This window comes from Augochlora pura, chromosome 9, assembly GCF_028453695.1.
Source record: "Augochlora pura isolate Apur16 chromosome 9, APUR_v2.2.1, whole genome shotgun sequence".
Taxonomy (NCBI): Eukaryota; Metazoa; Arthropoda; class Insecta; order Hymenoptera; family Halictidae; genus Augochlora; species Augochlora pura.
This window is the reverse complement of record NC_135780.1, coordinates 14,028,433-14,051,940: the sequence shown is the minus strand read 5'-3', so window position 1 is coordinate 14,051,940 and position 23,508 is coordinate 14,028,433. Positions and strand designations below refer to the sequence as shown.

The 23,508-nt window shown below is 34.2% G+C and overlaps 4 protein-coding genes across 14 annotated transcripts; 2 read left to right on the top strand and 2 right to left on the bottom strand.

Moving 5' to 3' along the window:
• The first annotated feature begins 141 nt into the window (after positions 1–141).
• On the top strand, positions 142–2,247 carry LOC144474999 (NF-kappa-B-repressing factor). Of its 4 annotated transcripts, none has more exons than XM_078190470.1 (8): positions 142–340; positions 449–684; positions 792–925; positions 1,072–1,330; positions 1,390–1,516; positions 1,593–1,765; positions 1,828–2,001; positions 2,085–2,247. In XM_078190470.1, the coding sequence occupies exons 2-8, from the start codon at positions 509–511 to the stop codon at positions 2,245–2,247; spliced, it is 1,206 nt and encodes a 401-aa protein (XP_078046596.1). In that variant the 5' UTR covers positions 142–340; positions 449–508. The 4 variants fall into 4 exon arrangements, with proteins under 4 accessions (XP_078046596.1, XP_078046594.1, XP_078046595.1 ...); XM_078190468.1 differs by having other exon boundaries at positions 446–684; XM_078190469.1 differs by having other exon boundaries at positions 142–380.
• A 485-nt stretch (positions 2,248–2,732) lies between these two features.
• Positions 2,733–9,521, bottom strand: LOC144475002 (prohormone-4). Its single transcript, XM_078190473.1, has 4 exons — positions 9,113–9,521; positions 7,993–8,124; positions 7,690–7,842; positions 2,733–7,427 (listed from the first exon to the last, which is right to left on the bottom strand). Exons 1-4 carry the CDS (start codon positions 9,240–9,242, stop codon positions 7,234–7,236), a joined length of 609 nt encoding a protein of 202 aa, XP_078046599.1. The 5' UTR covers positions 9,243–9,521; the 3' UTR covers positions 2,733–7,233.
• A 1,615-nt stretch (positions 9,522–11,136) lies between these two features.
• On the top strand, positions 11,137–16,821 carry Vps50 (vacuolar protein sorting 50). Its single transcript, XM_078190456.1, has 9 exons — positions 11,137–11,277; positions 11,491–12,006; positions 12,091–12,773; positions 12,856–13,234; positions 13,348–13,638; positions 13,728–14,198; positions 14,310–14,431; positions 14,512–14,701; positions 14,800–16,821. The coding sequence occupies exons 1-9, from the start codon at positions 11,233–11,235 to the stop codon at positions 14,908–14,910; spliced, it is 2,808 nt and encodes a 935-aa protein (XP_078046582.1). The 5' UTR covers positions 11,137–11,232; the 3' UTR covers positions 14,911–16,821.
• On the bottom strand, positions 11,503–23,474 carry Arf51f (ADP-ribosylation factor 6). Of its 8 annotated transcripts, XR_013494805.1 has the most exons (7): positions 21,067–21,288; positions 20,362–20,473; positions 20,145–20,248; positions 19,866–20,064; positions 19,609–19,792; positions 11,699–11,807; positions 11,503–11,629 (listed from the first exon to the last, which is right to left on the bottom strand). XR_013494805.1 is itself a non-coding variant. In XM_078190476.1 (6 exons), exons 2-5 carry the CDS (start codon positions 20,441–20,443, stop codon positions 19,650–19,652), a joined length of 528 nt encoding a protein of 175 aa, XP_078046602.1. In that variant the 5' UTR covers positions 20,444–20,473; positions 21,067–21,288; the 3' UTR covers positions 14,229–14,575; positions 19,609–19,649. The 8 variants fall into 8 exon arrangements, 7 of the variants coding, with proteins under 7 accessions (XP_078046602.1, XP_078046607.1, XP_078046604.1 ...); XM_078190476.1 differs by lacking the exons at positions 11,503–11,629; positions 11,699–11,807 and adding an exon at positions 14,229–14,575; XM_078190481.1 differs by lacking the exons at positions 11,503–11,629; positions 11,699–11,807; positions 21,067–21,288 and adding an exon at positions 23,345–23,474 and having other exon boundaries at positions 16,759–19,792; positions 20,349–20,473.
• Between the last annotated feature and the right edge of the window lie 34 nt (positions 23,475–23,508).

Genomic DNA, 23,508 nt, shown 5'->3' with positions numbered 1-23,508 from the left:
GAAAACAACTCGGCAACTTTATACATTTACATACGTACTTCATTCAAAGAAAACACAATATTTCAAGTAGAATTATTTTCTATTTAAACAAAGACCAGTGTTGGAAATTTTGTTACAAGTTTCTCCTCTGGTATACTGTATGATTGCAGTCGGACAAAAACATGAATGATTTCTTTAAGTGTCTCTACGTTGTGCTCATGTCTTGCGATGGTGGCGCCCCGCGCCTCTTTTGAAGATAAAATCAAGGAATTACATTCTGAGATTTTGAATGCTGTAGAGCAACTTATTATACTGGGATACCTTATATGATTTTTCCAGCTGTGAAGTCGCCGTATGAGAGGTTCTTCGTCTTGTCTTTATTTGTTCCCCATGCACACATTGTATGTGCACAGATATAAGTCAAACATTCGAAGTGTATTACAACTCCAAATAGGTTATATTTTAGTAGATAGTGAACGAAACAAATCAAGGTACATATTAATTTATCAACAAAAGAAATAATATCTGGATGAGAATGAGCTTTGACCAAAATTGGGATGTGGAAGTATATAAAATGGAACACGAGTGTGATGACCACTGGGAATTGAGGCGTAAATTTATATTAGCTTATAAAGATAAATTTCCAGAGGATGAACTGGTCTGTTTAGCTCAAGTATTTACAAATGTCGAACTGCTTCGCTGCACGTGAGCAATGTTCCTATTTTTTAAATTTGTATTATATTTTTCGAAGTAATTCGCATGATAAAAAGTTTTCACAAATTTAGATGATTCTAATTATATCTACATTTTAGGTATCCAAAAGAAACTATGCAGATTATAAAAGTTTTAGGTAAAGATATTTCTGATGATTACCAGAAAAAACAGAAAACTAAAATGCAAATCAAATCTGTTAAAGCTGCCAAAGCAGCCAGCCTAGAGGTTAAAGGTATATTATAGAGCTGTGAGTTTCTCTACTAACTAAAGGGACTTGTACAAGATTTAATCAGCCAGTCTTTTTTCTCCTTTTTATTATATATATATATATATTATTATATATATATATATATATAACTTGTTCTATGTATCATTTAGGACCTGCTATAATATCTACCAGTAAGGCACAAGTTGAAACAAATACTGGGGATCAGTCCATAGATTTAAGAAGCGATTCATCCATAGATTTAAGAAGCAACAAAGTATCCGTTAAACGAAGAAAAGTACAGGAACTTCCATTTGGTGATATTGTTTTAATTGAAAGATCAGACGACATACCACAAAACATACTTGCTTGCGCGATAAATGCATCGGGTGGAAACTTAGAATGGAAATTTGATAGGGCAGATGAATCTTGGTAGGTACTATCATCTTGCATCTTTAAACATGTGACCAAATAATATATCTTGCTTATAGCATATGCAGCATTTTTGTTAATTCAAAATTATTAGCAGAAAGTAAAGGTATTAATCAGAAGTTAGCAAAAAAAGAGGCATCCATCATTGGTTTAGAAAAATTACGGAGATACTATTATACAATTAAGGTTTGCTAGAGCATTGTTTTACATTTTACAGTTTACCATATATTAGCTAGAATTTCACGTTAGTTTTATTATTTAGATTAAACACCAGCTCGGTACAGGTGCAAATGTAACCACTACAACAATGTTAAAAGATACAGTGGAGGATAATTCAATTTCTGACGACAATATCGGGAAAAAGTTGATGAAATTAATGGGTTGGACAGGCGGCGGTCTTGGAAAATCTCAACAAGGAATTATTGAACCAATCACGTAAGTATAATAATTTTAATCAGTAAATAATTGAATATACAATGATCATATTATCGTTTCAGAATCAAACAACAAATTAGTAGAGAAGGACTAGGCTTAAAATCGAATTCCTTTACAATGACTGACTTAAAAAATAAATCTAAAGACATTATGAGAAAGTATCTTGCAGGTGACATGAAAGATGATATTGTATTTTCGGCTGATTTTACTAATGACGAGAGAGCAGTAATCCATCAGTAAGTATATACTCAATAAATATATATATTGAGTACAGTTTATTCAATTCCATGCAATTAAATGAACATTTGAACAATTCTAGAGTTGCAAGACAGTTGGGTTTAAAATCGCACAGTTACGGACCTAAAAATCAGCGGACAATGGTAGTTTCTCGCAAAATAGATGTCCGAGATTTGGTTGAAGAACTTAAAAGTTTTGGAGGAGCTACCAGCAAATATCAACTTATTGAACCAACTGAATTGTGAATAAAATGTAATATTACACTGCTTTAAATAAGATTTCAAATTTAATATTTGTAGAACATCTAAAAACACAGTATACGTATAATGCGCAAATGTTAATTAAAAACAACTTGAGAAATTAAATATACATATGATTCTCAGCGTAATATTTGTTTTTACGTTTTTAACATTTCTCTCTCTCTCTCTCTCTCTCTCTCTCTCTCTCTCTCATACACACACATACACACACTCCATATTTTTTATATTATATTCAAACTCAACTTGCTTTCGTTAACCAATAAAACAGATTTTAACTGTGGATTTGACAGACGCAGTTCACTTGTTAGATATAGTTGAATTTTATGAAATTCAAATTTTCGCACTTATTTAAAAAAAAAATAGTATTATACGAATTAATTTTAAAAAAATATAGATAGTTAACTATTTATTACAATACAACTCAAAACTAAAATTCAATGTTCTAACGATCGAAGAGTACACGTGTACAGTCAAAATACAATTTGAATTCGGGTGAAATAAAACTGAAGGTATATTCATTTTATTTCATGGTATGTACGCTTTTTTTGTTCAATGAACCCCTTGCACTATGACATCGTGTCGACTATTTTAAATCGTGAGAAAGAATTCAATTATCAATATTTAAACATTAAAGTAATGGTTTGTATACAATAAATTTAAATTTTCTGTCTCGTATAAGAATTTATTAGCGACAGAGGAGTGCTAATCATAACTGTGAAAAAAATCGCTGTACAAGGGGTTGAAAGGAGTACAAACATTTTCTGAAGAAAAATTCACATAAAGAGTCCGGTACATTATAGTTACCATATAATAACTAGACTGCGGATTTCATGCATTAATAACAAAAATGAATATGCCAGGAACAGAACTGCGAAGACAGTAGACAAATTAAAGGACATTTTGATCTAATTTTTATTTCTTCCAATTCACTTAGACAATTTTCGTTTTGCATAAAGAACCGCAGTCTAATGATAACAAAGTTTTGGTAGTAGAACAATTAGGAAAATATGCTAAGGATAAACTATACGATCTATGTGCTTTCTGTAATAGAAAAAAAAGAGAAGAAATGGAAAAATGTATGAAAGTAAAAGGTGAAGATGAAGGAAAAGCTCGTTTTGACTACCTCGTCAGAAAATTTTGTTTAAACGACAATCTGTTATGGACGGATATCGTAGACACTTTGTTTCTGTAAATAATTTACAGATCAATTTCTATGAAATTATTACGCTCACTTTGCGTGTACTGGCAGCATGGAACGTATAATTGTCGAAACAGCAAAAGGAATATGTATACCAGAGATTCTTTGCCTGGAACTTTCTATTATTCAAATTCGAGGTTTAGAAACGAGTTTTTCGTACGCTATATACGAGACTATTAATACAATTGGTTTCAACAAAGATGTACATGTAATAAAACTATAAATTAATATACATATTTTATATGTACGTATGCATTGGACTCGTAGCACATTATGAAACGGAAGCCGTACAAGCGATCAAGCGTATGAAGTCGTACTGTATACTAGCGCGCATCTTTGGATCTGGGTTTGTAATATCAATCACCGTTGTTAAATGCGAACCTTTACTTAAGTATAGCAACAAAATTATGTAGGATTAGGAATAGGTGACAGGAGGGAGTGTTGGGTAGGGTCTGTAGCGTAACATGTAGGATCAAGGTACTCACGAGCGGAGATTCGGAGGACCTTGATCCTTTCGAAAATCTTTCATTCGTAAAGCATACACAACAGTATCCCTCATTGTCTGTTCTCGGTCCAGGCCCTACTTTGGACCGTAATTGACATCTGGAGGGAACATTTTGTGACGTCACCTTTAATACTTCTCCAATTTTTTCACATTTCTTTTTATTTATATACCAAAATATTATATCTACTATCTGATAAAAGAGATTCTCTGTCAATATTTATGTAATTATGACTACATAATAATAATAACAATAATAATGATGATGATAATAATAAGAAGAAGAATGATGACGATGATGATGATGGCGATGTTGATAATGATAATAATAACGGTAATATTAATAATAATAGTATTGTAGCGATAGTAGTAGTAGTAGTAGTAGTAGTAGTAGTAGTAGTATTGGTAGTGGTGGTGGTGGTAGTAGCAGTAGTAGTTGTTGTCGTAATAATAATAATAATGTAGAGGGTGATGATGATGATGATGAAGATGATAATGATACATACTTAATTATATTTAATTAGAAGATATGTCATTTGGTTGACTAGAAGATTACGCTTAATAGATAAAGATATGTACCTTTTCATCCAAAGGAATAACTCGGAAATAATAGCCGCCCGTTTAATAACCGACTCGTTTTACACAAGGCTGCTTGTATCGCGATGCGTATATGATGGTCACCGACTGTACATTTAATTCAATGAGAGCGTTTAATCGCCGATACTGTACTGCTGTACTTCTCATGTTAAAATCTGTATCGCATAAGCGTATCGCGACGCATGTATCCTCGTATGAAACGTCAAATGTCGAATACGTACTCGGACATTTCGGAAAATCTTCGACGTTTACGAGTTTATAAATTGAAAAGAGATACACAGAAAATCGGTAACGGTGCGATTATTATCTCCCAGAGAATTCGGTATTCATTAAAATTACTGATATGTATTTAGATTGATATGTGTTGCGTTACCGTAATGAAAATATCAATACAATTGTATAGCGTTGTACACTTGCTTCTTTTTTCATTTTTCACTTTTCATTTTTCGTTTCTCATTCCCTTACGTTTTGTTACTTAAGTATGGCGCATGTCATACCCTGAAGAAACGCGATGCACGGTGCCCAATTTGTACCTACTTTGCTTTTCAACTGTAAAATAGAGATTTGTATACGTATTTGTTCTGGTATGCAGAACGGTCCACTTCGAAGAATCGAGGAATGGCGCGCACAATGCAAGCAAACCGACAGAACGTAGATGAAACGTTTTGTGAATTTGCCGCTACCCTTACGCTTTTAAATTTCATCATTCATTTCCCAGATTACTTTGTAATAGAAGCCGCTGCTAACAAGAATCAATACTCGGAAGGGTCGACCCACGTTAATTAACACCTTCGTTACCGTTCACCTTCCAAGCTATAATCCTTGTAATAACACACTATGCGTACATATGTATTGTATGTATGTATACGTATTCTTGTACGCGCGTACTTTGCAAATTCTGCACTCTGTGTTGAAGAGCAAGTAACGAATCTTATAGGAATCATACACTTTCATTTGTCAGTATTTCAATTAAACGCGAGGAACAGTCTAGAAGCAGAACTTCGACAGCGATTAAGATTCTTTATCGGTTTTCGAATCTTGGTGATAATTAAACAATTGTTGGCGCTGTTTCTGGTTGCTGCAACGTAGCAAAAAGACGTAGGATACGGCAGAAAGCTGTCGTCGAATTTTAAAAAAATATTACTTTCCTTTTTCTAATATTTAGTTCATTTCAAGAGACAATTACTCTTTGACGAGCGACAATCGGTGCTAGGAAATCGAAGAAATAGTATATATACATATATGTATACATATATGTACATGCTGGGTTTGAAAAGTGGAAAGTGTTCTGGAAAGCGTCTTTCGGGTACATTGGTCATCCATACCCATAGAAATGCGAATCGAATTGAATTCGAACCAAATTAAATTGCGCGCGCGTCGTATTCTGTTTCCACTTTTTACAGAAATCTGTGGAGGAACGATTGTTCGTCGCGAAAGTATTTCATAGAGATTCATAAAAATTTTAGTTTGATTATAGGTAGCCTCTGGAACCGCACACGTCGCTACATTTCAAGTCTAACCCAAACGATCGCGAATAAAAAAAAAAACGAAATACATACATTCTTCATCGGATTTTCGTTCCTGTGCATACCGTATCCTTATTCCATGCGATACGGTTGTCGAACGTTTCGTCCAAAAATTTTTTTCGCACAAAAAATAGATTTAATTGACCTGGTAATTGCTAAGCTCTTGTGCCAGTATTGAATATTCGCATCGAGTATGTGCATGCCGATTAAAAATGCTATATTACCGCCTTTGTTCGTCATTTATCGACGCGATATGCGATCTTACTTCAAGTTGAAAGCCTGCAAGCAATGTACCTTGGTTCTTCCATCTTGGATAAAAAGAAAGAAGAACCGTGTTTCCATCGCAGGTGAGCCCTCTGATTAACGAGCTTCCAAGTACTACACTTTCGATCATCAGCATTCTCAATTGTCGACACTATTGTGCTGCTTCCAGTCCAGTCTCGTTCCGATCAAATATTCTTTTACAATTCTGAATCATAGTATTCGCACTATGTGTGTCGTTCAACCTCCACGTTATACCATGTAAGAGCATTTGATCGAACCAAGTGGACTGAACTGGGAACAACGCGATAGAGTGTTTCATCAGGCCTGATAGATAAGAATTTCTAATTGTTCGTAGGATTTCTCTCATCTCCACGATAAGAACGCGTCGCGATGAAACAGAGACATGAAAAGAGAACATAGAGTCGCGTTGCGTCGATAAAGGTGCGCAGATAGATACGCGAAGCGTGCTGACCCTTGACATTTCACTGAGAAATTTTGAACGTTCGGTACTCGATGGCTTCTCGGCAACGAACGAGCATATACATATAAATAGTCTCGAATTATACATGTATTTCGGTGCTCACTCGGATCATTTCATTCTCATAAATCTGAGCAACAAGACATCGAAAGGAAGCAAAACGAAAGAGGAGAAGATCGAAGAAAAAAACAGCGGACTGAAATGTCCAAGGTTCGCGAGTGCTTTCGGTCACAGTTTTCGGTGCATGATTTGCGAACCGATGGCTTGGTACGAAAAAGAAATGAATAGAGAATAAAAAGAAACGAAGAGAGATGTTCGGAAAGATAACAGAACAGTACGTGCGATTGTAATACGATACAGCCAACGTGATAGCGTTTCGGAACTCTTCTTTTAAACAAATCGCAGTTCAGTCGAGAAATCCGGTTTTGACCAGTTTTTCCAAAAAGAACTTGACGTCTCCCAACTCCGAATCCTTGATTCCAATAGATTTTAACATACCCAGGTCTCCGTTCTCCACCGCCAGGAACACGGTACGCAAGTATTCCAAGTCAGCTCGCATCAGATGCAATGCTGCACCAAAGTCTTCGATCGTTTGAGATTCTATGATACAAATAGATTTGTTAGAATCAATCTAATATAAATCGAAAAAGAAACGAGTTTTCGAAAGCAACTATCGTGCAAAGCGTTGGTAATCGCGTCTATAAAAGTTAAATAGGCTTCGTCAATTAATGGATCAATGCAGACACGTTTTTCGCAAGTAATCGTTTTTTTTTTAGTTACGATTAATTGCACATTCCATGAGGACAACGTGTTGGCGCATGAAAATGATTGAAACAAATAAAGGAGACGAAAGCCTGCTTACCGGATAGCGCTATGGCTACCGCGTTTACACCGCCCAGTGGTTTCAAAGTGTCCCGCGCTTTCGTTCCAAACAATTTTTCCAAATAATTAGGTCCGTGACTTGCCAAGAGCGACTGCAGGAAACTGGCAGTTTCCTCTACCGGTGGTCTCTTTGCTATAACACGCGAATAAATGTTCATTTCAACATTGAGCTTGCTTAAGACTGAAATATCGTAATGCCAACTTGTAGCCTTCTACTTGTTTTTCATTTTTGAAATGTACGTTTAAGTACTTGTGACGATCTATCCAAAATACTAAGTAGTACCAGCTGTGCAAAGTCGAGAGTCCTCGTCGTATCCGTTCTGACAATCCGGAGCTCCATCGCAAAGATACTGAATGGAGATACATGTACCATCTCCAGGACACTTGAACGGTTCGTACGGATGGCAAGCATCTCCTGTAACACAATATACACACTTTCGTAGAGAAGTACATGCATATTGTTCACAATGCGTGCGCTCGTATACGCAGAATCGTGCCGAGGAAATAACTTATTGAAACGAACGTGAATGGTAAGACGAAAACTATTTACATAAGTACGACACAAACACATGCGAGTTAAGTGACAATCTCCAAGTTAGCATACACAGAAGATGATGATTATTAGTGGTCTGACAGTGTGGCTGATATTGACCGAGCAATATTAAAGGGGGAGAGCGCGATCTTTTACATGCGACATTGGTTTCATGTTTCTCTGCGCGTGCTATCATCTAATGGACGTCGATTTAATTGACAAGTCCATATTCGTTTATTATTTGATTTGCTCACGTTCAGAGTACCACAGAGTTCTGATTGACGAATGATAGGTTTTGACAAGAATATAGATGTAACCAAGAACAAATTCTTTGCAAAAGCTTATTTGCTATCTCAACAGACATAGCAACCATTTACGTATCCCTCCGAAAAATGTACCCCTTAAACGATAATTCAATTTTTCCTTTGAACTGCTCGAGTCTCGTTCGTCAAGAGGTCACGCGCATTTGCGAAACTGAATCGTTCAAATGACCGCATCGAATAAACTGCGTTAAACCAATGAACAAACCTATCACGAATACGATTCGTGACACGCCGTGCAAGACCACGTGTGTAGAAATTACCACTTATACGACACTACCATCTGCACAACAAATTGTCCGAACAACACAATGAATTGTACACGTACGGTATACAACGTAATACAGGCACGAGATGTACGCTAATCGATTTTCCAGCGGTCTGACCGACCGACCGACCGATAATATCGTTTCGAATTGTGTCGAACGATTCAAAACACGACCAAAACGCCAGTAGGGTCTTGATTTAAATTTCAACTTCGATTTGAATTTCGATCTCGTTCTCGAATCGATTTTTTACAAGACTTAAAGCGGTTTACACAATTTACTTACCACTGCGTTTCGAGTTGTAATGATCGTAAAATCGACTCAAGTCGATTGCCATGACGGCACGCGGAAAAACAAGGCAGGCGCTCAGGGCGAGGCTAAGCGCAGCCACGCTGGTGCGGAACCTTTGAACCATTCTTAGCCGGCGGACGGTTCGCTATAATCTATCGACGTACAAGTCACAACCAATGTCTGTCAGCCAAAAGAAACGCGACACGGAAGGACTATTTTCTACGACTCTACGAGACGACACAATCTTCGCGAACCGCCAAACTTCTTCAAGGAATAGATTTTGAAAGCTTCCAAGTCCAAGACCGTGCTTCACTGTAATAATTACACTAAGTTTCTTTCGACGTTTCCTCGTCTCGCAGTCACCCACCGTCTGTGTCTGTTTGATTCCGAGTGGCTGGTGCTGGTGTCTGATACGGGATGCACAAGCACTCTGAACACACCTGCGCGTACATACGCGCCACACATACCCACGTCAAATACGTAATTGCGATCCCTACTCTCTCCCTTTTTCTCTCTTTCTCTCTTTCTCCCTTAGGGACAACACGACCATGGGGATGGCACGATCGCGCGCAGAATCTTGCTCGGCCAATCGGCTCGTAGGTCTCGATGGGTACGGCCAACCGCTATCTGCGAGATCAAACGTACTGCCCTGGAACACCCACGCAACCCTTCTCTGCTGAGCCGCATCGATTTCAACCCTCCCGTACTCGTGCGAAACTTTTGTTTATCGTGATGCTGCGTTTACAGCGCGACAGGAATACGCGTGTAGGACAGCCAGGCGTGTGCTACCCTTGGGACTGGGTATAACACATTCTACGGAAATTCGAGGAATTCCCTTTTAATCAAATTAACCGGTGACCTCGAACCCTCCTCCCTCACGCTGTGAACGTGTTCCTCCTTTCTTTCACCCAACCCTGTCTTGTATCTGCTTTCCTCTACCACGGTTACGGTACAATCGCAATGTTCGATAGAGAACAGTGCATATATGATTCAACAAAAATGGAGAACGCACGGCAGTTTTGATACTTCAACTTTATGTTTTCCTTGTTTTTTTTTTTAACAGGGGATGTAAAAGTATAAACTACAAGTAAAACAATACTATTGGAACAATTGTATATTGTTTCAGAACAATTAATAAAAGAGATGTCCCAAGGTATTGTATTTATACTGTCAAGTCACACGACACGAAATATTGAACGCGATTCGCGCAAAGGCCAACCCTTCTACGAACATCATGTTCTTTCTTTAAGCATCGATTATTATATAACACACCACACAATATATCTATGTGTACACGTACCATTAATTGCATACACGATCGGTTTTGATTGATATAGTAGGTATTGCACAATACTTTTTATTACAATGTTATGTAATAATAGAATTAGCAACATATGTACGCATCTCTATAAAATATCTGATTGAAATTTTCAATTCAGAGGAACTTCAAAGGTATTTACTCTTGTTTGTCCTTCACAAATAATTCAACCATAAGGACAGTTTTATATGACACTAATAAAATATTAGAAGATCTTGAGCTTAGGTTGCGCAGCTAAAAAAGCTTTCATAATTTTCAGGAATCTCGGTTCACATTGAAAGTTAATATAAAATGTGTTGTTTGTTTTACTGGTATGTATGACTGTATGGAACGAAACTGTTTTAAACGTTTCTGGATTATGTTTTATTCTAATTGCTTCGTTCGTGCAGTAATGACGATTATCTTCGTCGTCGATACATTTACCGATATTATAAATCTTTTTCGGTATTAATTACAAATATGTACTTCAAGTTTATAGCAAGATCTAAAAATTTGACATACGTTTTTGATACGAGCCTGAACTTCCGTGGTGCTATGTATACGTGCATACATATGCAACCGTACATCGTACATAACCTGAGAGAAATATTGACATACATACATGTTTGTATTTGGTTTTGCGTAGCGTTTGACAAGTTTTTCCGCAGTATCGACATGGAGTGTATTTTACCAATTAAATAACTGGTAAAAAATAATGACAGTGTTATCTGTTACGATATTTTTATCGACACAAACGCCAAGGAATCAGCTAAATAGATGAAAATGTGTTGGCCTGAGTTTTAAAGAAACCAACAGCATGGAGGATCTAAAATTTAAATTCTTCGGTCTTATCAATAAACAGGTGAGAATGAAAATTAGGTTAAACTTTTTTACAATTCAATGTTGTCCGTTAATTCGTAAGAGCCATGTATACAATGTGTAATGCATTTTCACTTTACTGAAACATTATAGGTTAAATTTGACGAGCAAAACTCGGTTTAGTTTTAAGAAAGTTAAAAGAATATTTATTTAATTACTTTAGTATGACTTATGACTGCTTTTGATCGCTGTTTAGAATGTAGCCAAGGTTCCGCTTATGGGATTACATTCAGACTTACTCAATCCGCCAGAGTCACAGAAATTAGATGATATACACTTGGAAGCTGACCAATCGACAGAAAGTGAATCCATCCCCGATGAAGAAATATTGGAATCTATAGAAGAAATTTATTTTAATGAAAATCATAATTTTGATTCTTGTAGACACGAATTAGAAAAATTACCAAAAGTACTGCAATCCAAAGAGATAGAGAAAAGTTGCAAGAAACTTAAACAGCAACATCAGGTTGTATCGAAGAAAGTTTTACAGCTCATTTTAAAAAAACAGAATACCTGTAAGAAAGAGTTCGATAAAATTTTATTGATACAAGAACAGTTACAAGATGTGTTGGAGATCTGTAAAATGGGAAGAGCAGATTTACAATTAGCAGAAAAACAATTTACAACAGCTAGCTTAGGAATACTAGCAAATTATCAAAAACGACAAATTGTGGAAGAACTGCTGAATAACTTAAATACTATTAAAACATTAGTTAGTATTTCTCCTTTTGGTTTTGCTTAATTCCAAACATTAATTTAACGAAAATATAGATGTAATTAATGTAATATTTTTCAGCAACGTACAGGAGATCGGCTACAGGAACTTTTGGATGAGAAGAATTATCCTAGAGCAATATCATTGCTTCTAGAATGCCAGAGTGCTGCCCAAACATATAAACATTTTCACTGCATTGCTGCTTTACATGGAAAATTACAAGATATATTAGAACAAGCAGAAGAAGCTTTGGATGTTACACTTTCAAAAATCTGCATGCAATTTGATGTAGAAATATATACGTCTGTTCAAGAAGCTTATGCTTTATTAGGAAAAACTCAATCTGCAATGGACCAGCTACATATGCACTTTACAGCTGCGATTCACAATACCGCTTTTGCAACTGTTCATTCGTACGCGGGCGGAGACACGAAGAAGCAATATAAACAACTTTGTCAATCAGTACCTCGTGAAAAATGTATCATTTGTTTAACGGAACTATGTAAATCGCTGTGGACAATATTGAGCTCCTACTATTTGGTAGTAAATTGGCATAACAAACAACAAAGCAAGGTGAAGTTTGATCCTGATGTTACAGATTTAGAAGAAACTTTTAGCAAGGAATATGTAAAATGTAAATTAGGAACAAGTATGATCCGCATATGGCACGACGTTGAAATGAAAATATCAATATTTTTAATGAATGCTGACTTAACTTACATTAAATTTGAACAATTTGTTCGAGTTCTAGGCATAGTTAATAGGTAAGACTATTTGGAAATTGGGATTTATTTCATAAATTATATTGATCAATGTAATGTTACAATTACAAAAATCTACTTGCAGATTAATGGAAATTGGAGAAGAATTATGTGGTTTTAAGTCCGAAAATTTACAAGAATCTATAAGAAAACAATCGTTGTCATACTTTTCTCACTACCATGCGTCAAGACTAGACGAACTCATAATGTTTTTAGAGAACGATGGCTGGGAATTGTGTCCTGTTAAGTCAAACTTTGTGACTACACAATTACAGGAATTCAAAAGTTTAAAACCGGCACTGAATATATGTAAAGTATGGAATAATTTAGATAACTCTACTGCTAACGAAAACGATAATCTACTAGGCATAGAAAGGGTGCAGAAATTTTTGGAAGGAGGCGTGTCTCCGTTTTCTATAGGTCTGGATGATACTATAGATGAAGATATTTTATTAAACAATGAGGTATTATTAAATTGCTCTTTCACTTTCTTTTTTGTTGTATGATTACAACATAGTCATATACAGTAATTATAGTATATAACAGTACAGTGAATAAAACAATATGCAATACATAGGAAAATCCACCTGCGTACTTTTCCGATGAATCAGATGATGACATCCCAGACGAATTAAAGCACGAATATGTTGACGATTCAGATTATGTTAAAATAAATAAGAGAAGATATAAATTGAAACAATTGGGACCTATGATTACGAATACTACTTTAAATATACTACGTGTTTGCGTAAAATATTTACAAATGTCTAGGCTCCTTCGTTCAATTGCAGTTACCGTTATACAGAGTATGATACAATTTTATGAGCTGTGCTTTTACACAGTACATTTGTTTTTCGCTTCGGACCTTGTAAGTTAATGATTTTATAAGTATCATAGTGGATAAACATGAAAGCGATTAAAGAATGATTACAGAAAGATGACGTTTATTTCTTTCAGATGATAAGTGCCGATTCGTTGTATACTCCTAAGTTGAAATCATCGTTGGCAAGAATTAAAGAAGATTTAATCATTTGCGAGAACAATACTGAGGATAACGTTAAAATGAATTCCCATAAAGTACGACAACCGCAGCTCTCTTCCATCGTAAATTTGACACAAGCGGAGAAATTATATGGTTTGACCGAGCGTATAGTAGCAGTGGAATCCTTAATATTTTTAGGGCAACAGTATGAAGATTTAAAACCGTATTTAGAACATCTTATACCATCTAGCCCACAACGCGGATTCCTTCATCGATTTTATATGCAAACGGTAGCATCGACGACGGACTTGAGAAAGCCTGTTTACATGGCGGTAGTATCGCAAGCGCTCGATATGACAAACATTTTAAATTTAATGAATAAAGTTAATTGGGAGGTGGCAGGTGTAATGTCTCAACATAGCGGTTATATCGACGAATTGCTTCAGGTACATGTCTCAAAAACGCAAGACGTTCCAAACTTTTCAACGATATGATTATAATTTATGTTCTTTATAATTTATTATTGTGTTAAGACATAATTTATATTCCACTTGTAGGAAATATCGGTTTTAAACGAAAGGCTAAAGAATATCGGATGTTGTATTCCTTTGTCGAACGATGTTTATAATGCTGTTTGGGAAAACGTTGCCCACCTTATAACCCATACTTTGGTAGAAGGGTATGCGATTTGGCTTCTGTGTCAACCTTTTACTTTCATAATCCTCTGATAGCCTTTGTTATATTTTCGGTTTACCACAGTTTTTCTAGCGCCAAAAAGTGTTCAAACGGAGGAAGGGGATTGATGATACTCGACTTCACGCAACTGAAATCAAAGTTCGAGACTTTAACATCTTTGAGACCAATGCCGCACCGAGAATACGTTGAGTTGTACATTACAGCTTATTACCTTCCAGAAGAAACTTTAGAACAGTGGATAAAAGAGCATAAGGTAATTCTTAGGATTCGAGCGGGACATATAATTTCACGTATACTATCTTAATCAATTCTATGTAAATACATATATCATTCTGACCTTTTCTTCTACAGGAATATTCTGGCAAGCATTTAATCGGATTAATTTGTTCGGCTTGTCAAAGAAATAAGAAAACTCAGCAACGATTAATAGGTTTAGTAGAAGAACAACGACCCGGTAGATAACATCAAGCTATACATTATAATATATATCAAGATTGTGTCGAAATAGGAATTGTCTGAAAGATGAATTCTTACGAAGGAAGTACTCAATCCGTACAGATGAACCCTTTCTTTAATTTCTTTTTCTTTTTTTCTTTTGAAATTAGATCTGATACTTAAATTGAAATTACTAGGATGTCTTTACGTTTGGTGTAAAGTGAATTTTGTATGTGATTTGTAAACAAATTATTCCGTGTAAATAGTCGAGAATTGTCGAAGAACATATTATAGAGTAACGTGAAAAGCTGAGTTAGATCAGCATTTTTCCAATTTTCATGACAATTACATTCTTGCAGTACTCAAAACTTGGGTCCACTGACAATGACCTATGATAGATCTGATGAAGACGAGTTCGTAAAATTTAAGAAAAATGTGATACGAACACAAATTTGAGATTCTGATATTACAAAAATATGTAATGTTAAATATCCAAGTAATGTCAGTAACAGAACGAAACTCATATCGGAATATATAACTATAATTGGATTCTTAAGATACTATTATATTATATATAAACAAATTCATACAATCATGTATTTTTCACTCTGTATAATAGAAGAGGTATACAATTTATCACAGTATTAACATGACTTTGAGTAAAATATATAAGCAGCTTTAAATTGGAAATCACTCGTTAACGGCATTCTGTTATTGGAAAAACATTTTTGACGTGAATAACGTTTCCTTAATGGTATTAATCATTTAATTTATATTCATTTTAGTTTTAGAGACCCTCTCAAGTAAATAATATACTCTTACAATTCAAAATAATTTTTCAAATATACAAGATGATTCTAAAATACACAACAATACGTCAAAGTATTTATTTCGATAGATGCCTAAACAATACTAAAACTGTTATGAAAATGTCGTACTTGGTGAAACTTGTAAAATTCTCAATTAATATTTCTATACTATTTTTTAATTCATTTTAATGTATGCATTCACTTTCTGAAATGTTGCTATGTATTTACGAATCGCACTTGTTCATGGTAATATATATTATTTTTTGTAACAGTTACAACACCGACGAATTCGAAAACTATCGTAGTTTATTGTTTCTCTTCTCTGGTCGCAATTTGTAAATCAAATGAAAACCACAGTTTATTGTTCCTATATTTCTGCGACCATCTACGTTACAAATTAAGTACAAAATATTAATTGAATATCTGCGAGAATTTTGTAATATATTTTTAAAAAGATTTATAAATATCAAGTGCAATTACAAATATTTTGTTCGAATACATTATTCCACATTTACGCGAAAACATACTTATAATTTAAAGATGTCCTTAATATAATAATAATAATAATAATATTAGTAATGATTACGAAGATAATAATAATAATATACAAGTACATATAGATTCTTCAAATTCATCGGTTTCGAATTTTGTAGAAATTATTATTATTTGTCTTATTATGCTAACTATGGTATTACAATTTTTGTATATTTTACTTTTACTAAAAACCAAGAAATTCTATTGCACCTGTTCAGAGTGCTCATAAAACTGTTTTAACGTTCGCACAATAGTATGACAAATTACACGTATGATTTCTTTTTAATTAACAACCTTTTACATTTGAAAAATTTATATAAAATAATGGTGTTTATTTTTCATGCCTGTAATTAACTTGTGTGAAGCAATGCAAATAGTTGCAGGCAAACTGTCTTTTTCACATGTAAAACGTGTGCACTAACTATGCTTCATTATACTACTACTAAATAGATTTTTTGTTTCCTGCTTTAGAATATTGGTGCATAGAAAATTCTCTGGCTAGTAGTAAAGGTCAACATTTTCCGATATTGGATCGTTATCGTTAATCAAGTAATATTTGCTATTGATAAAAATACACTTACCCTCTCTTAGCCTATATGATTTTTTTCATTTGAAAGATTAAATTATGTGTGTATGTAACAAGATTTGTATAAACCGTTTTATACCGAGATCTGCAATGTTAAATGGCTCTTGTTGAAATGAATACTTTCAAAATAGGGAGGATACGTATGATATCACTAAAACAGTAAATATGATAATAAATGCTTATTTTGACAATAAATATGTTCGCCAATGTTACATATTAATACTATGTTAAGTTGTATGCTGTAATACAATTATGGAGTTTGTATGCGCCTACTCTTCTTTTCTCATTTTTTTTAACACACTCACCAGTTTGATCATAAATGTTTTAGTTATTTCATACTGACGAGAATGAATAAATATATTCCTATTAAAAAATTTGATTCCTTATTCATATTAAAATTACCAAAAATACCTGTTACGAAAAATTTATGAACTATATTTATGTGTATGTATGTGTGTGTGTGTGTATAATCAAGCTTTAAAGATTTAAAAATTTTTTACCAAATATGTTTACGCGGAAAGAATAAATATTTATGTCAGTTACAAATAAAATTCAATTGTTTAACATAAACAATGCAAATAACAATCCGTTTTGTATTGGATGAAGATTTAGTAATTATTGATAATAGCTACATGGAATAAAGTATTTTCTAGCATAGAGTAACACGTTATTACACAGTTATATTAGTATTTTAAGAATAAAAATTGCTATTCATTGAAAGTTATATCATGCATATTTCACATTTAATTTTGTTAGTGTCAGATATAAAACAATTACAAATATCTTGGTTCGTTCGAATGAAGTTTATTGCCAAAATCTGCTGATCATTTTGTATAGTGGAACAAGTATTTTTTTTTTTTAACAACAACTAGTCTTAAACAAAACTACTTCTGCTACAAATATCCTGTTCTTTTTGCTTATAATTAAAACAAACGAAGAAAATGACATCTAATTTCTTTCATATGAACACAAAATTGATGGTAATGATACGGTATAAGCATGTATACCCATAGTACACTGTTCAATACTGATGAACGTGTCTAGCAAATAGTACGTTACTGCTTTTCCAAAGCCTGCCCATGGCCATAAATATCAATTATTTAGTTTTCATTGGTCGCAAGATGAATATTATTAATTCTCACAAACCCTGCGATTGCTGAGTACTGTACTATTATAGTACTGACCCGCCCCAGCTGTAACCCTCGAGAAGCCGATTCTTCTTATCATTGTACCATCAAGAATGAATGACTTGACACATTTACTCTGCCATATAATTCGGTTTCCGATTTCTTTGAAAATGAATTTGTCAAAAGATACACTGTAAGTCGAAATTACCCGCATTCATCGGCAGTACTCTATTTCAATTGTATCGGGATCAAATATTAGTTGGTACGGATGCCAAGAAAAAGAATCCGACAAACTTATATATCTGAATACCATTACTGATATTTTATATAAAGTAATACAATTTGTTAAAATCCTAATGCCTTAATATAATCGTGGAATGCAAATTAAAATATCGATATAGCAATTCATTCAAATAGTAACACACCACTATCACTCAGATTTTAATGGTATTTAATGGTATTTATGTAAGTATGAAGTTTGTAACCTGATAAAGAATGGAATTTAAAAGTCGACGAAGTTCATTTTTTGTCGAATTAATTAGAATCGTTAAATGTCGATAAATATTACGTTCATCATCTTATTCTAGAGATTACTATCCCAAAAAGAAAACAAGACTTGCAGTAAACATGTATTGATTCTTTCTCTTGAGACCTAATCCTAACTCTGGATTATTTAATTGTTTAACTGGTAAAAAATATTGGCAAATTTAATGCTGTTACATTAGTAACATTGTTCTTAATGTCCTTCCTTCTTAGTTTTTCCGTTTTGAGCTTGTAATAGTAACAGATTGGAACTGTCGTATAGTATTAAATCTTGCGGCTCGTTTTTTGTGCGTACAGAACAACTTCACCACTTTGTATGTGTCATGTGTCGAGATACATTGTAATAAATTTCAATAAAATATGACGATGAAATACACACAAAATCATACATAAAGGAATTTGAAAATGAAAATTATCCGATATGCTTTAAGTCCTGACAGAGCTGGAAGACAATCACACTAAAAGAGATATGAACAAAATCATCAAAATAATCTGATGCATCTGGATAGTAACAAAGTTTTATCAGTGAGTAATATTCTGGTGTTATATCGAACTGTTAGTGTAGGTTCTTCAAAGGATTACTTACATATATCGATGAGATTATACATATGAATATTACATGATACGGATTACGTAGCATTAGCAATAACCAATTGAATATTAATTTCAAGGATGAAAATTTCAATCGATTATTGCATAAACAATCATTGTAAGTTGCAAAGATATTTTTCTTTTCTTTAAATGCAATCTCTAATGTACCAAAATAGGTACATATTTTTCATGTTCCCTTACAATTAGTAACATAATGCGATACGCACGCGCATATACATACATTTAAATTATGATAAAATGATGAACATGTTAACCTAGTAATGTAATAACTATTTTCATGGACTTCAGTAAACAGTTAGTAACAAAGTCTATATCTTTTGGTACTTCGATAAATTTCTATTTATATAGCATTAATATTACTGAAACGCACCATTTGATAGTAATGGATGTCTTGTATTTGCAATTGTATGGTAAAAGTGATTTCTTCTCTCTTATGGATCATAGCGATCATTGTCAGTTGCGTTACAGAGCCTCTACATGATAAATAAAAAGTGAAAAAACAAAGCAAACGTACATTCTTGGTATGCGGCTAATCGATGAAAAATAAATATTTGCTCATAATTTATGATTACTGGTCAACCATGTAAGACCTTCGTAAAGCCCATCCCCTGTTGTGGCACATGATGGTTGGACATACCAATTCCTGTCTCGTATCCTAGTTAAACCCAACTTCTCCTGTATTTCATGTGGTTTCATTGCTAAAAATTATAATAGAAACAATACATTTTGCAGTGGTCTCTAAATATTGCATTTATAATTAACAATGCTTACCATCAGGAAGATCTTGCTTATTTGCAAAAATTAAAATTATAGCATCTCGCATTTCTCTATCGTTTATAATTCGATGAAGTTCTTGACGTGCTTCATCAATACGATCTCTATCTGCACAGTCTACTACAAAAATAAGTCCCTGTGTTCCTGTGTAGTAGTGACGCCATAGTGGACGTATTTTATCTTGACCACCAACGTCCTGAAAACAAAAATTAATACTTTGTAAAAACTGGTATTTATACTACTGTAGATATATATAATTAATTTCATACTACTTACCCAAACATTGAACTTAACATTTTTATAGGTAACTGTTTCTACATTGAATCCTACAGTTGGTATAGTTGTTACAGACTGTCCTAATTTAAGTTTATATAATATCGCTAATATATAATTAAGAAAATAACATTAGCGTAAAATGTAACACTGCTTTATTACAAATTGTTGTTTTTTTTTATAAATCCTATACAAATAAAAGAATACATATAAAGGATACTAGTTTTCCCAGCAGCATCCAATCCTAACATAAGAATTCGCATTTCCTTGTTGCCAAAGATCTTTGACAACAATTTTCCCATCTTGCCAGCTGCTTCTTAAGCACCTGGCACCTAAGTTAAACAAATTTTAGCATTAAATAAAACCTTTCAGAAAAAGAGCATAGTACTTGAGAGATACAGCAAGACTCTATTTTGTTTGATTTATAAATTACACTAATATATTATCTGGAGATGCTTAGAGAAATAGTAATGATACTATACTCCAGACGAAAAGAAACAATGTAGAGGAAATAAAAAATTGTACAGATTGTTAACCTCTACGTTACTTTTGATACTTTCAGATAAGAGCAACATTTTGATGAATAATATAACGTCAAAATATTCCTATAACTCAAGGACGGTTTTCCTAACCTATAGCGAATGTATATACCATTGAAATAATAAATATTGACGAAATAAACGGGACAAAAAATAAATTCGTGGCATAATGGTAATAGTTGGGTATACGATTAAAAAATTTCATAAATTTGTAAGAGCGGAAAGAATGGCCTACGAAACAATACCGAGTAGTCGTCGCGATAAATACAGCAATCAGTCGTGTAACTTGCATGACAATTGATGACGAATATTTTTTTTAAAGAAATTCTACATGTCAGCAATACGCTGGAGGTGTATAATAAGAAGTGGCTGTATATGTAACTCACTGAAATACATTTACGACGGGCGAGTACTGTATCATGAACGTGTAAACATATCACACCGCTACACGTAACTTATTATTACAGCCATAGTATTGCCGCGGCATCGTAAGAAATGTTATTTGGCCACGTACAACATGATGTCTCTTCGTAAGTCACAGGCAAACGCGCGTGTAACTTAAACGAAATATTGAGATCACGTCTGTATTGCATTGAGCTCTAACAGAGAATTTTCGAGCGCCACCGTATGTCGTGATCTATTACTAACCCTTAATTGGCGATATGTTTTAAATTTTACATCACGTGTCAACTTATAGCGGTACAATTTATTTTATTTATATACTTGGCCGTATAAACAAATGCTCGCAAAGCTTTTGTTGGCATATTGCTTAATGCTAAAAGACAATCACATTGAGAGGTGGTCCTGCATCATTAGACATTTTTACGACACAACTTTATCACCGTAATCTCTTTGCTCTTATAAGTTATAAGTTTGCACGAGATATCTGAATATAATAGTAATTTATAATAAGAATTAAGTTAATGCTCAACGAACAACATATGTAGAAGATATAATGCGTGTTTTTAAAAGGCTTCAATTTCAAAAGAAAATGATTGGCGTGGCTTGTCGGCATGCAGAGATAAAGACAATATACATACATCCATAGATACATACAACCATATAACATGCGATAATACGTTAATAAAATTCTTGTTACGTTATTTAAATACAAACAAGCAAGTACATATGCATAATATGTTACATACTTGTATTAGATTATCTTAGATTGTATTGTATGTACAGAAATATTATTTATTAGGGTAAGGTGGCATCAGGTAGCATACACGCTCGATTATATAGCATACGATATGCATGTATACATACATCATACAAGATAATACAGCCACAGATTGTGCGGTACATACATCCACAAGAGGCAAGTAAAAAAATTCCTATACCCTGATTGGCTGATAATTTGCTGCTGCTGCGACAGTGCTGCCTTCGCGGTCGAAGTCAATGAGAGATATGTACATGTACAAATGCATTGTATGTAAGTGCAGTAATGCCTCACTATAGTATCCTGGTTGGCTGCGTTGTAAAGTAATTTTATCCCCACTATTTCAATGCCCATCCAATCTGCAGTGGATCCTGTTTCAGCAGTGAATCGTCAGCCAATCAGAAAAGAGCAGTTTCCACACCTACCCTTATATTACTGAGCGGTTTTAGACCCCTTAGGGGGTACTATGGTGAGACATTACTGTAGCCAACGCCAAACGAGAGAAAGAGCATAGCATGATGCGAGTCCGCGTGCTTTTCTATCTCTCTTATTCATTGTTTTTTCTCTTTCTGGAATATCTGCGCGCAGTTAGAGGCGTAATGAAATGGTAGGGATAAAAAGCACACAGGGTAGAGACTGAACCCGACATACATACATATATATGACATATGTACATAGCAGTATTTTATCTATCTCCTATTTTTCAATACTCGCCAATAAACGATCATCAGCCAAGCAAAGGGTTTCAATTTCTTTTCCTTTTGATGTACATGTATACTTTCGCCTCTATATGTACTTGAACAAAATTGCTATGTATATTCATGTGTATACATAGTTATTCGTATTGACTGCATGCTTAAGGATATGTACACATGTAATTCTTTTCATATAGAAGTTTCTAAAATGTGGTTTATTGTTATTAATAGACACAAATAGATGTCGATAGAGTAACACTATTGACCAATTGAATTAAATGTCACAGATTGCGGCTAATTATGCATAAAAAAGTATTCTAGTGTGATTCAAAACATTCACAAATTTTGATTTTCTAACTTTTTTAGCAATATCGCTGTAAATGTCATGCTGTCGAATACTTTCGTTTTGCATAAGTGGAATGCAAGGACGTATTGCGTCGCCTTTCACTTTTCAGTCTCATCTATCGGTATCGTCGATAAATCGAGAGTGGCCTTGTAAAGTATCATATAGGCTTTCATCTATGTATGTATGTATGTACGTACATATGTAAATAGCTTGAAATCTATACGTGTATAGATGGTTATAGAAATAGGTAATAAGAATTGTGTAGAACAAAGGTCACGGTCTTTGAATATTCTATTGAGTGATATGACTGATAGATCGAAAAACGAATCAAATTCAATGATGTGTCGCCATCAACGATGCGCTATGGTAACAGTAAAATACATACATGTTTGTTGGAAGGTAGATGGAGAATCGGTGAAAAGATTGGAAAGGCAAGAGGGGCTAATAAGAGAAATCCTATCAACCTGCTACGTGGAATCGTGAAAGTGATGCTACCCCGTTCTACCTATGAATTGGGATAGGTTACCAGTCTGGACACAGAATACTTATTCTGTGGTCTCGACAAGACACCTGTTGCTCGACACGTTTTAGACACATCACATCTATGAGTTGGGACAGGTTACCAGAC

Bases quoted from the DNA above. Each gene is read 5' to 3' on its own strand.
- LOC144474999 (XM_078190470.1), top strand. From the start codon at position 509: ATGAGAATGAGCTTTGACCAAAATTGGGATGTGGAAGTATATAAAATG. The intron at 685-791 runs GTGAGCAATGTT...TCTACATTTTAG, and splicing joins GTCGAACTGCTTCGCTGCAC to GTATCCAAAAGAAACTATGC. The intron at 1,517-1,592 runs GTTTGCTAGAGC...TTTATTATTTAG, and splicing joins GATACTATTATACAATTAAG to ATTAAACACCAGCTCGGTAC.
- LOC144475002 (XM_078190473.1), bottom strand. From the start codon at position 9,242: ATGGTTCAAAGGTTCCGCACCAGCGTGGCTGCGCTTAGCCTCGCCCTG. The intron at 8,125-9,112 runs GTAAGTAAATTG...ATTGTGTTACAG, and splicing joins TTACAACTCGAAACGCAGTG to GAGATGCTTGCCATCCGTAC. The intron at 7,843-7,992 runs GTACTACTTAGT...CGCGTGTTATAG, and splicing joins CTCTCGACTTTGCACAGCTG to CAAAGAGACCACCGGTAGAG.
- Arf51f (XM_078190478.1), bottom strand. From the start codon at position 20,443: ATGGGAAAATTGTTGTCAAAGATCTTTGGCAACAAGGAAATGCGAATT. The intron at 20,249-20,361 runs GTATCCTTTATA...ATTATATATTAG, and splicing joins GGATGCTGCTGGGAAAACTA to CGATATTATATAAACTTAAA. The intron at 20,065-20,144 runs GTAAGTAGTATG...TTTTGTTTTCAG, and splicing joins ATGTTAAGTTCAATGTTTGG to GACGTTGGTGGTCAAGATAA.
- Vps50 (XM_078190456.1), top strand. From the start codon at position 11,233: ATGGAGGATCTAAAATTTAAATTCTTCGGTCTTATCAATAAACAG. The intron at 12,007-12,090 runs GTTAGTATTTCT...AATATTTTTCAG, and splicing joins TAAATACTATTAAAACATTA to CAACGTACAGGAGATCGGCT. The intron at 13,235-13,347 runs GTATTATTAAAT...TGCAATACATAG, and splicing joins ATATTTTATTAAACAATGAG to GAAAATCCACCTGCGTACTT.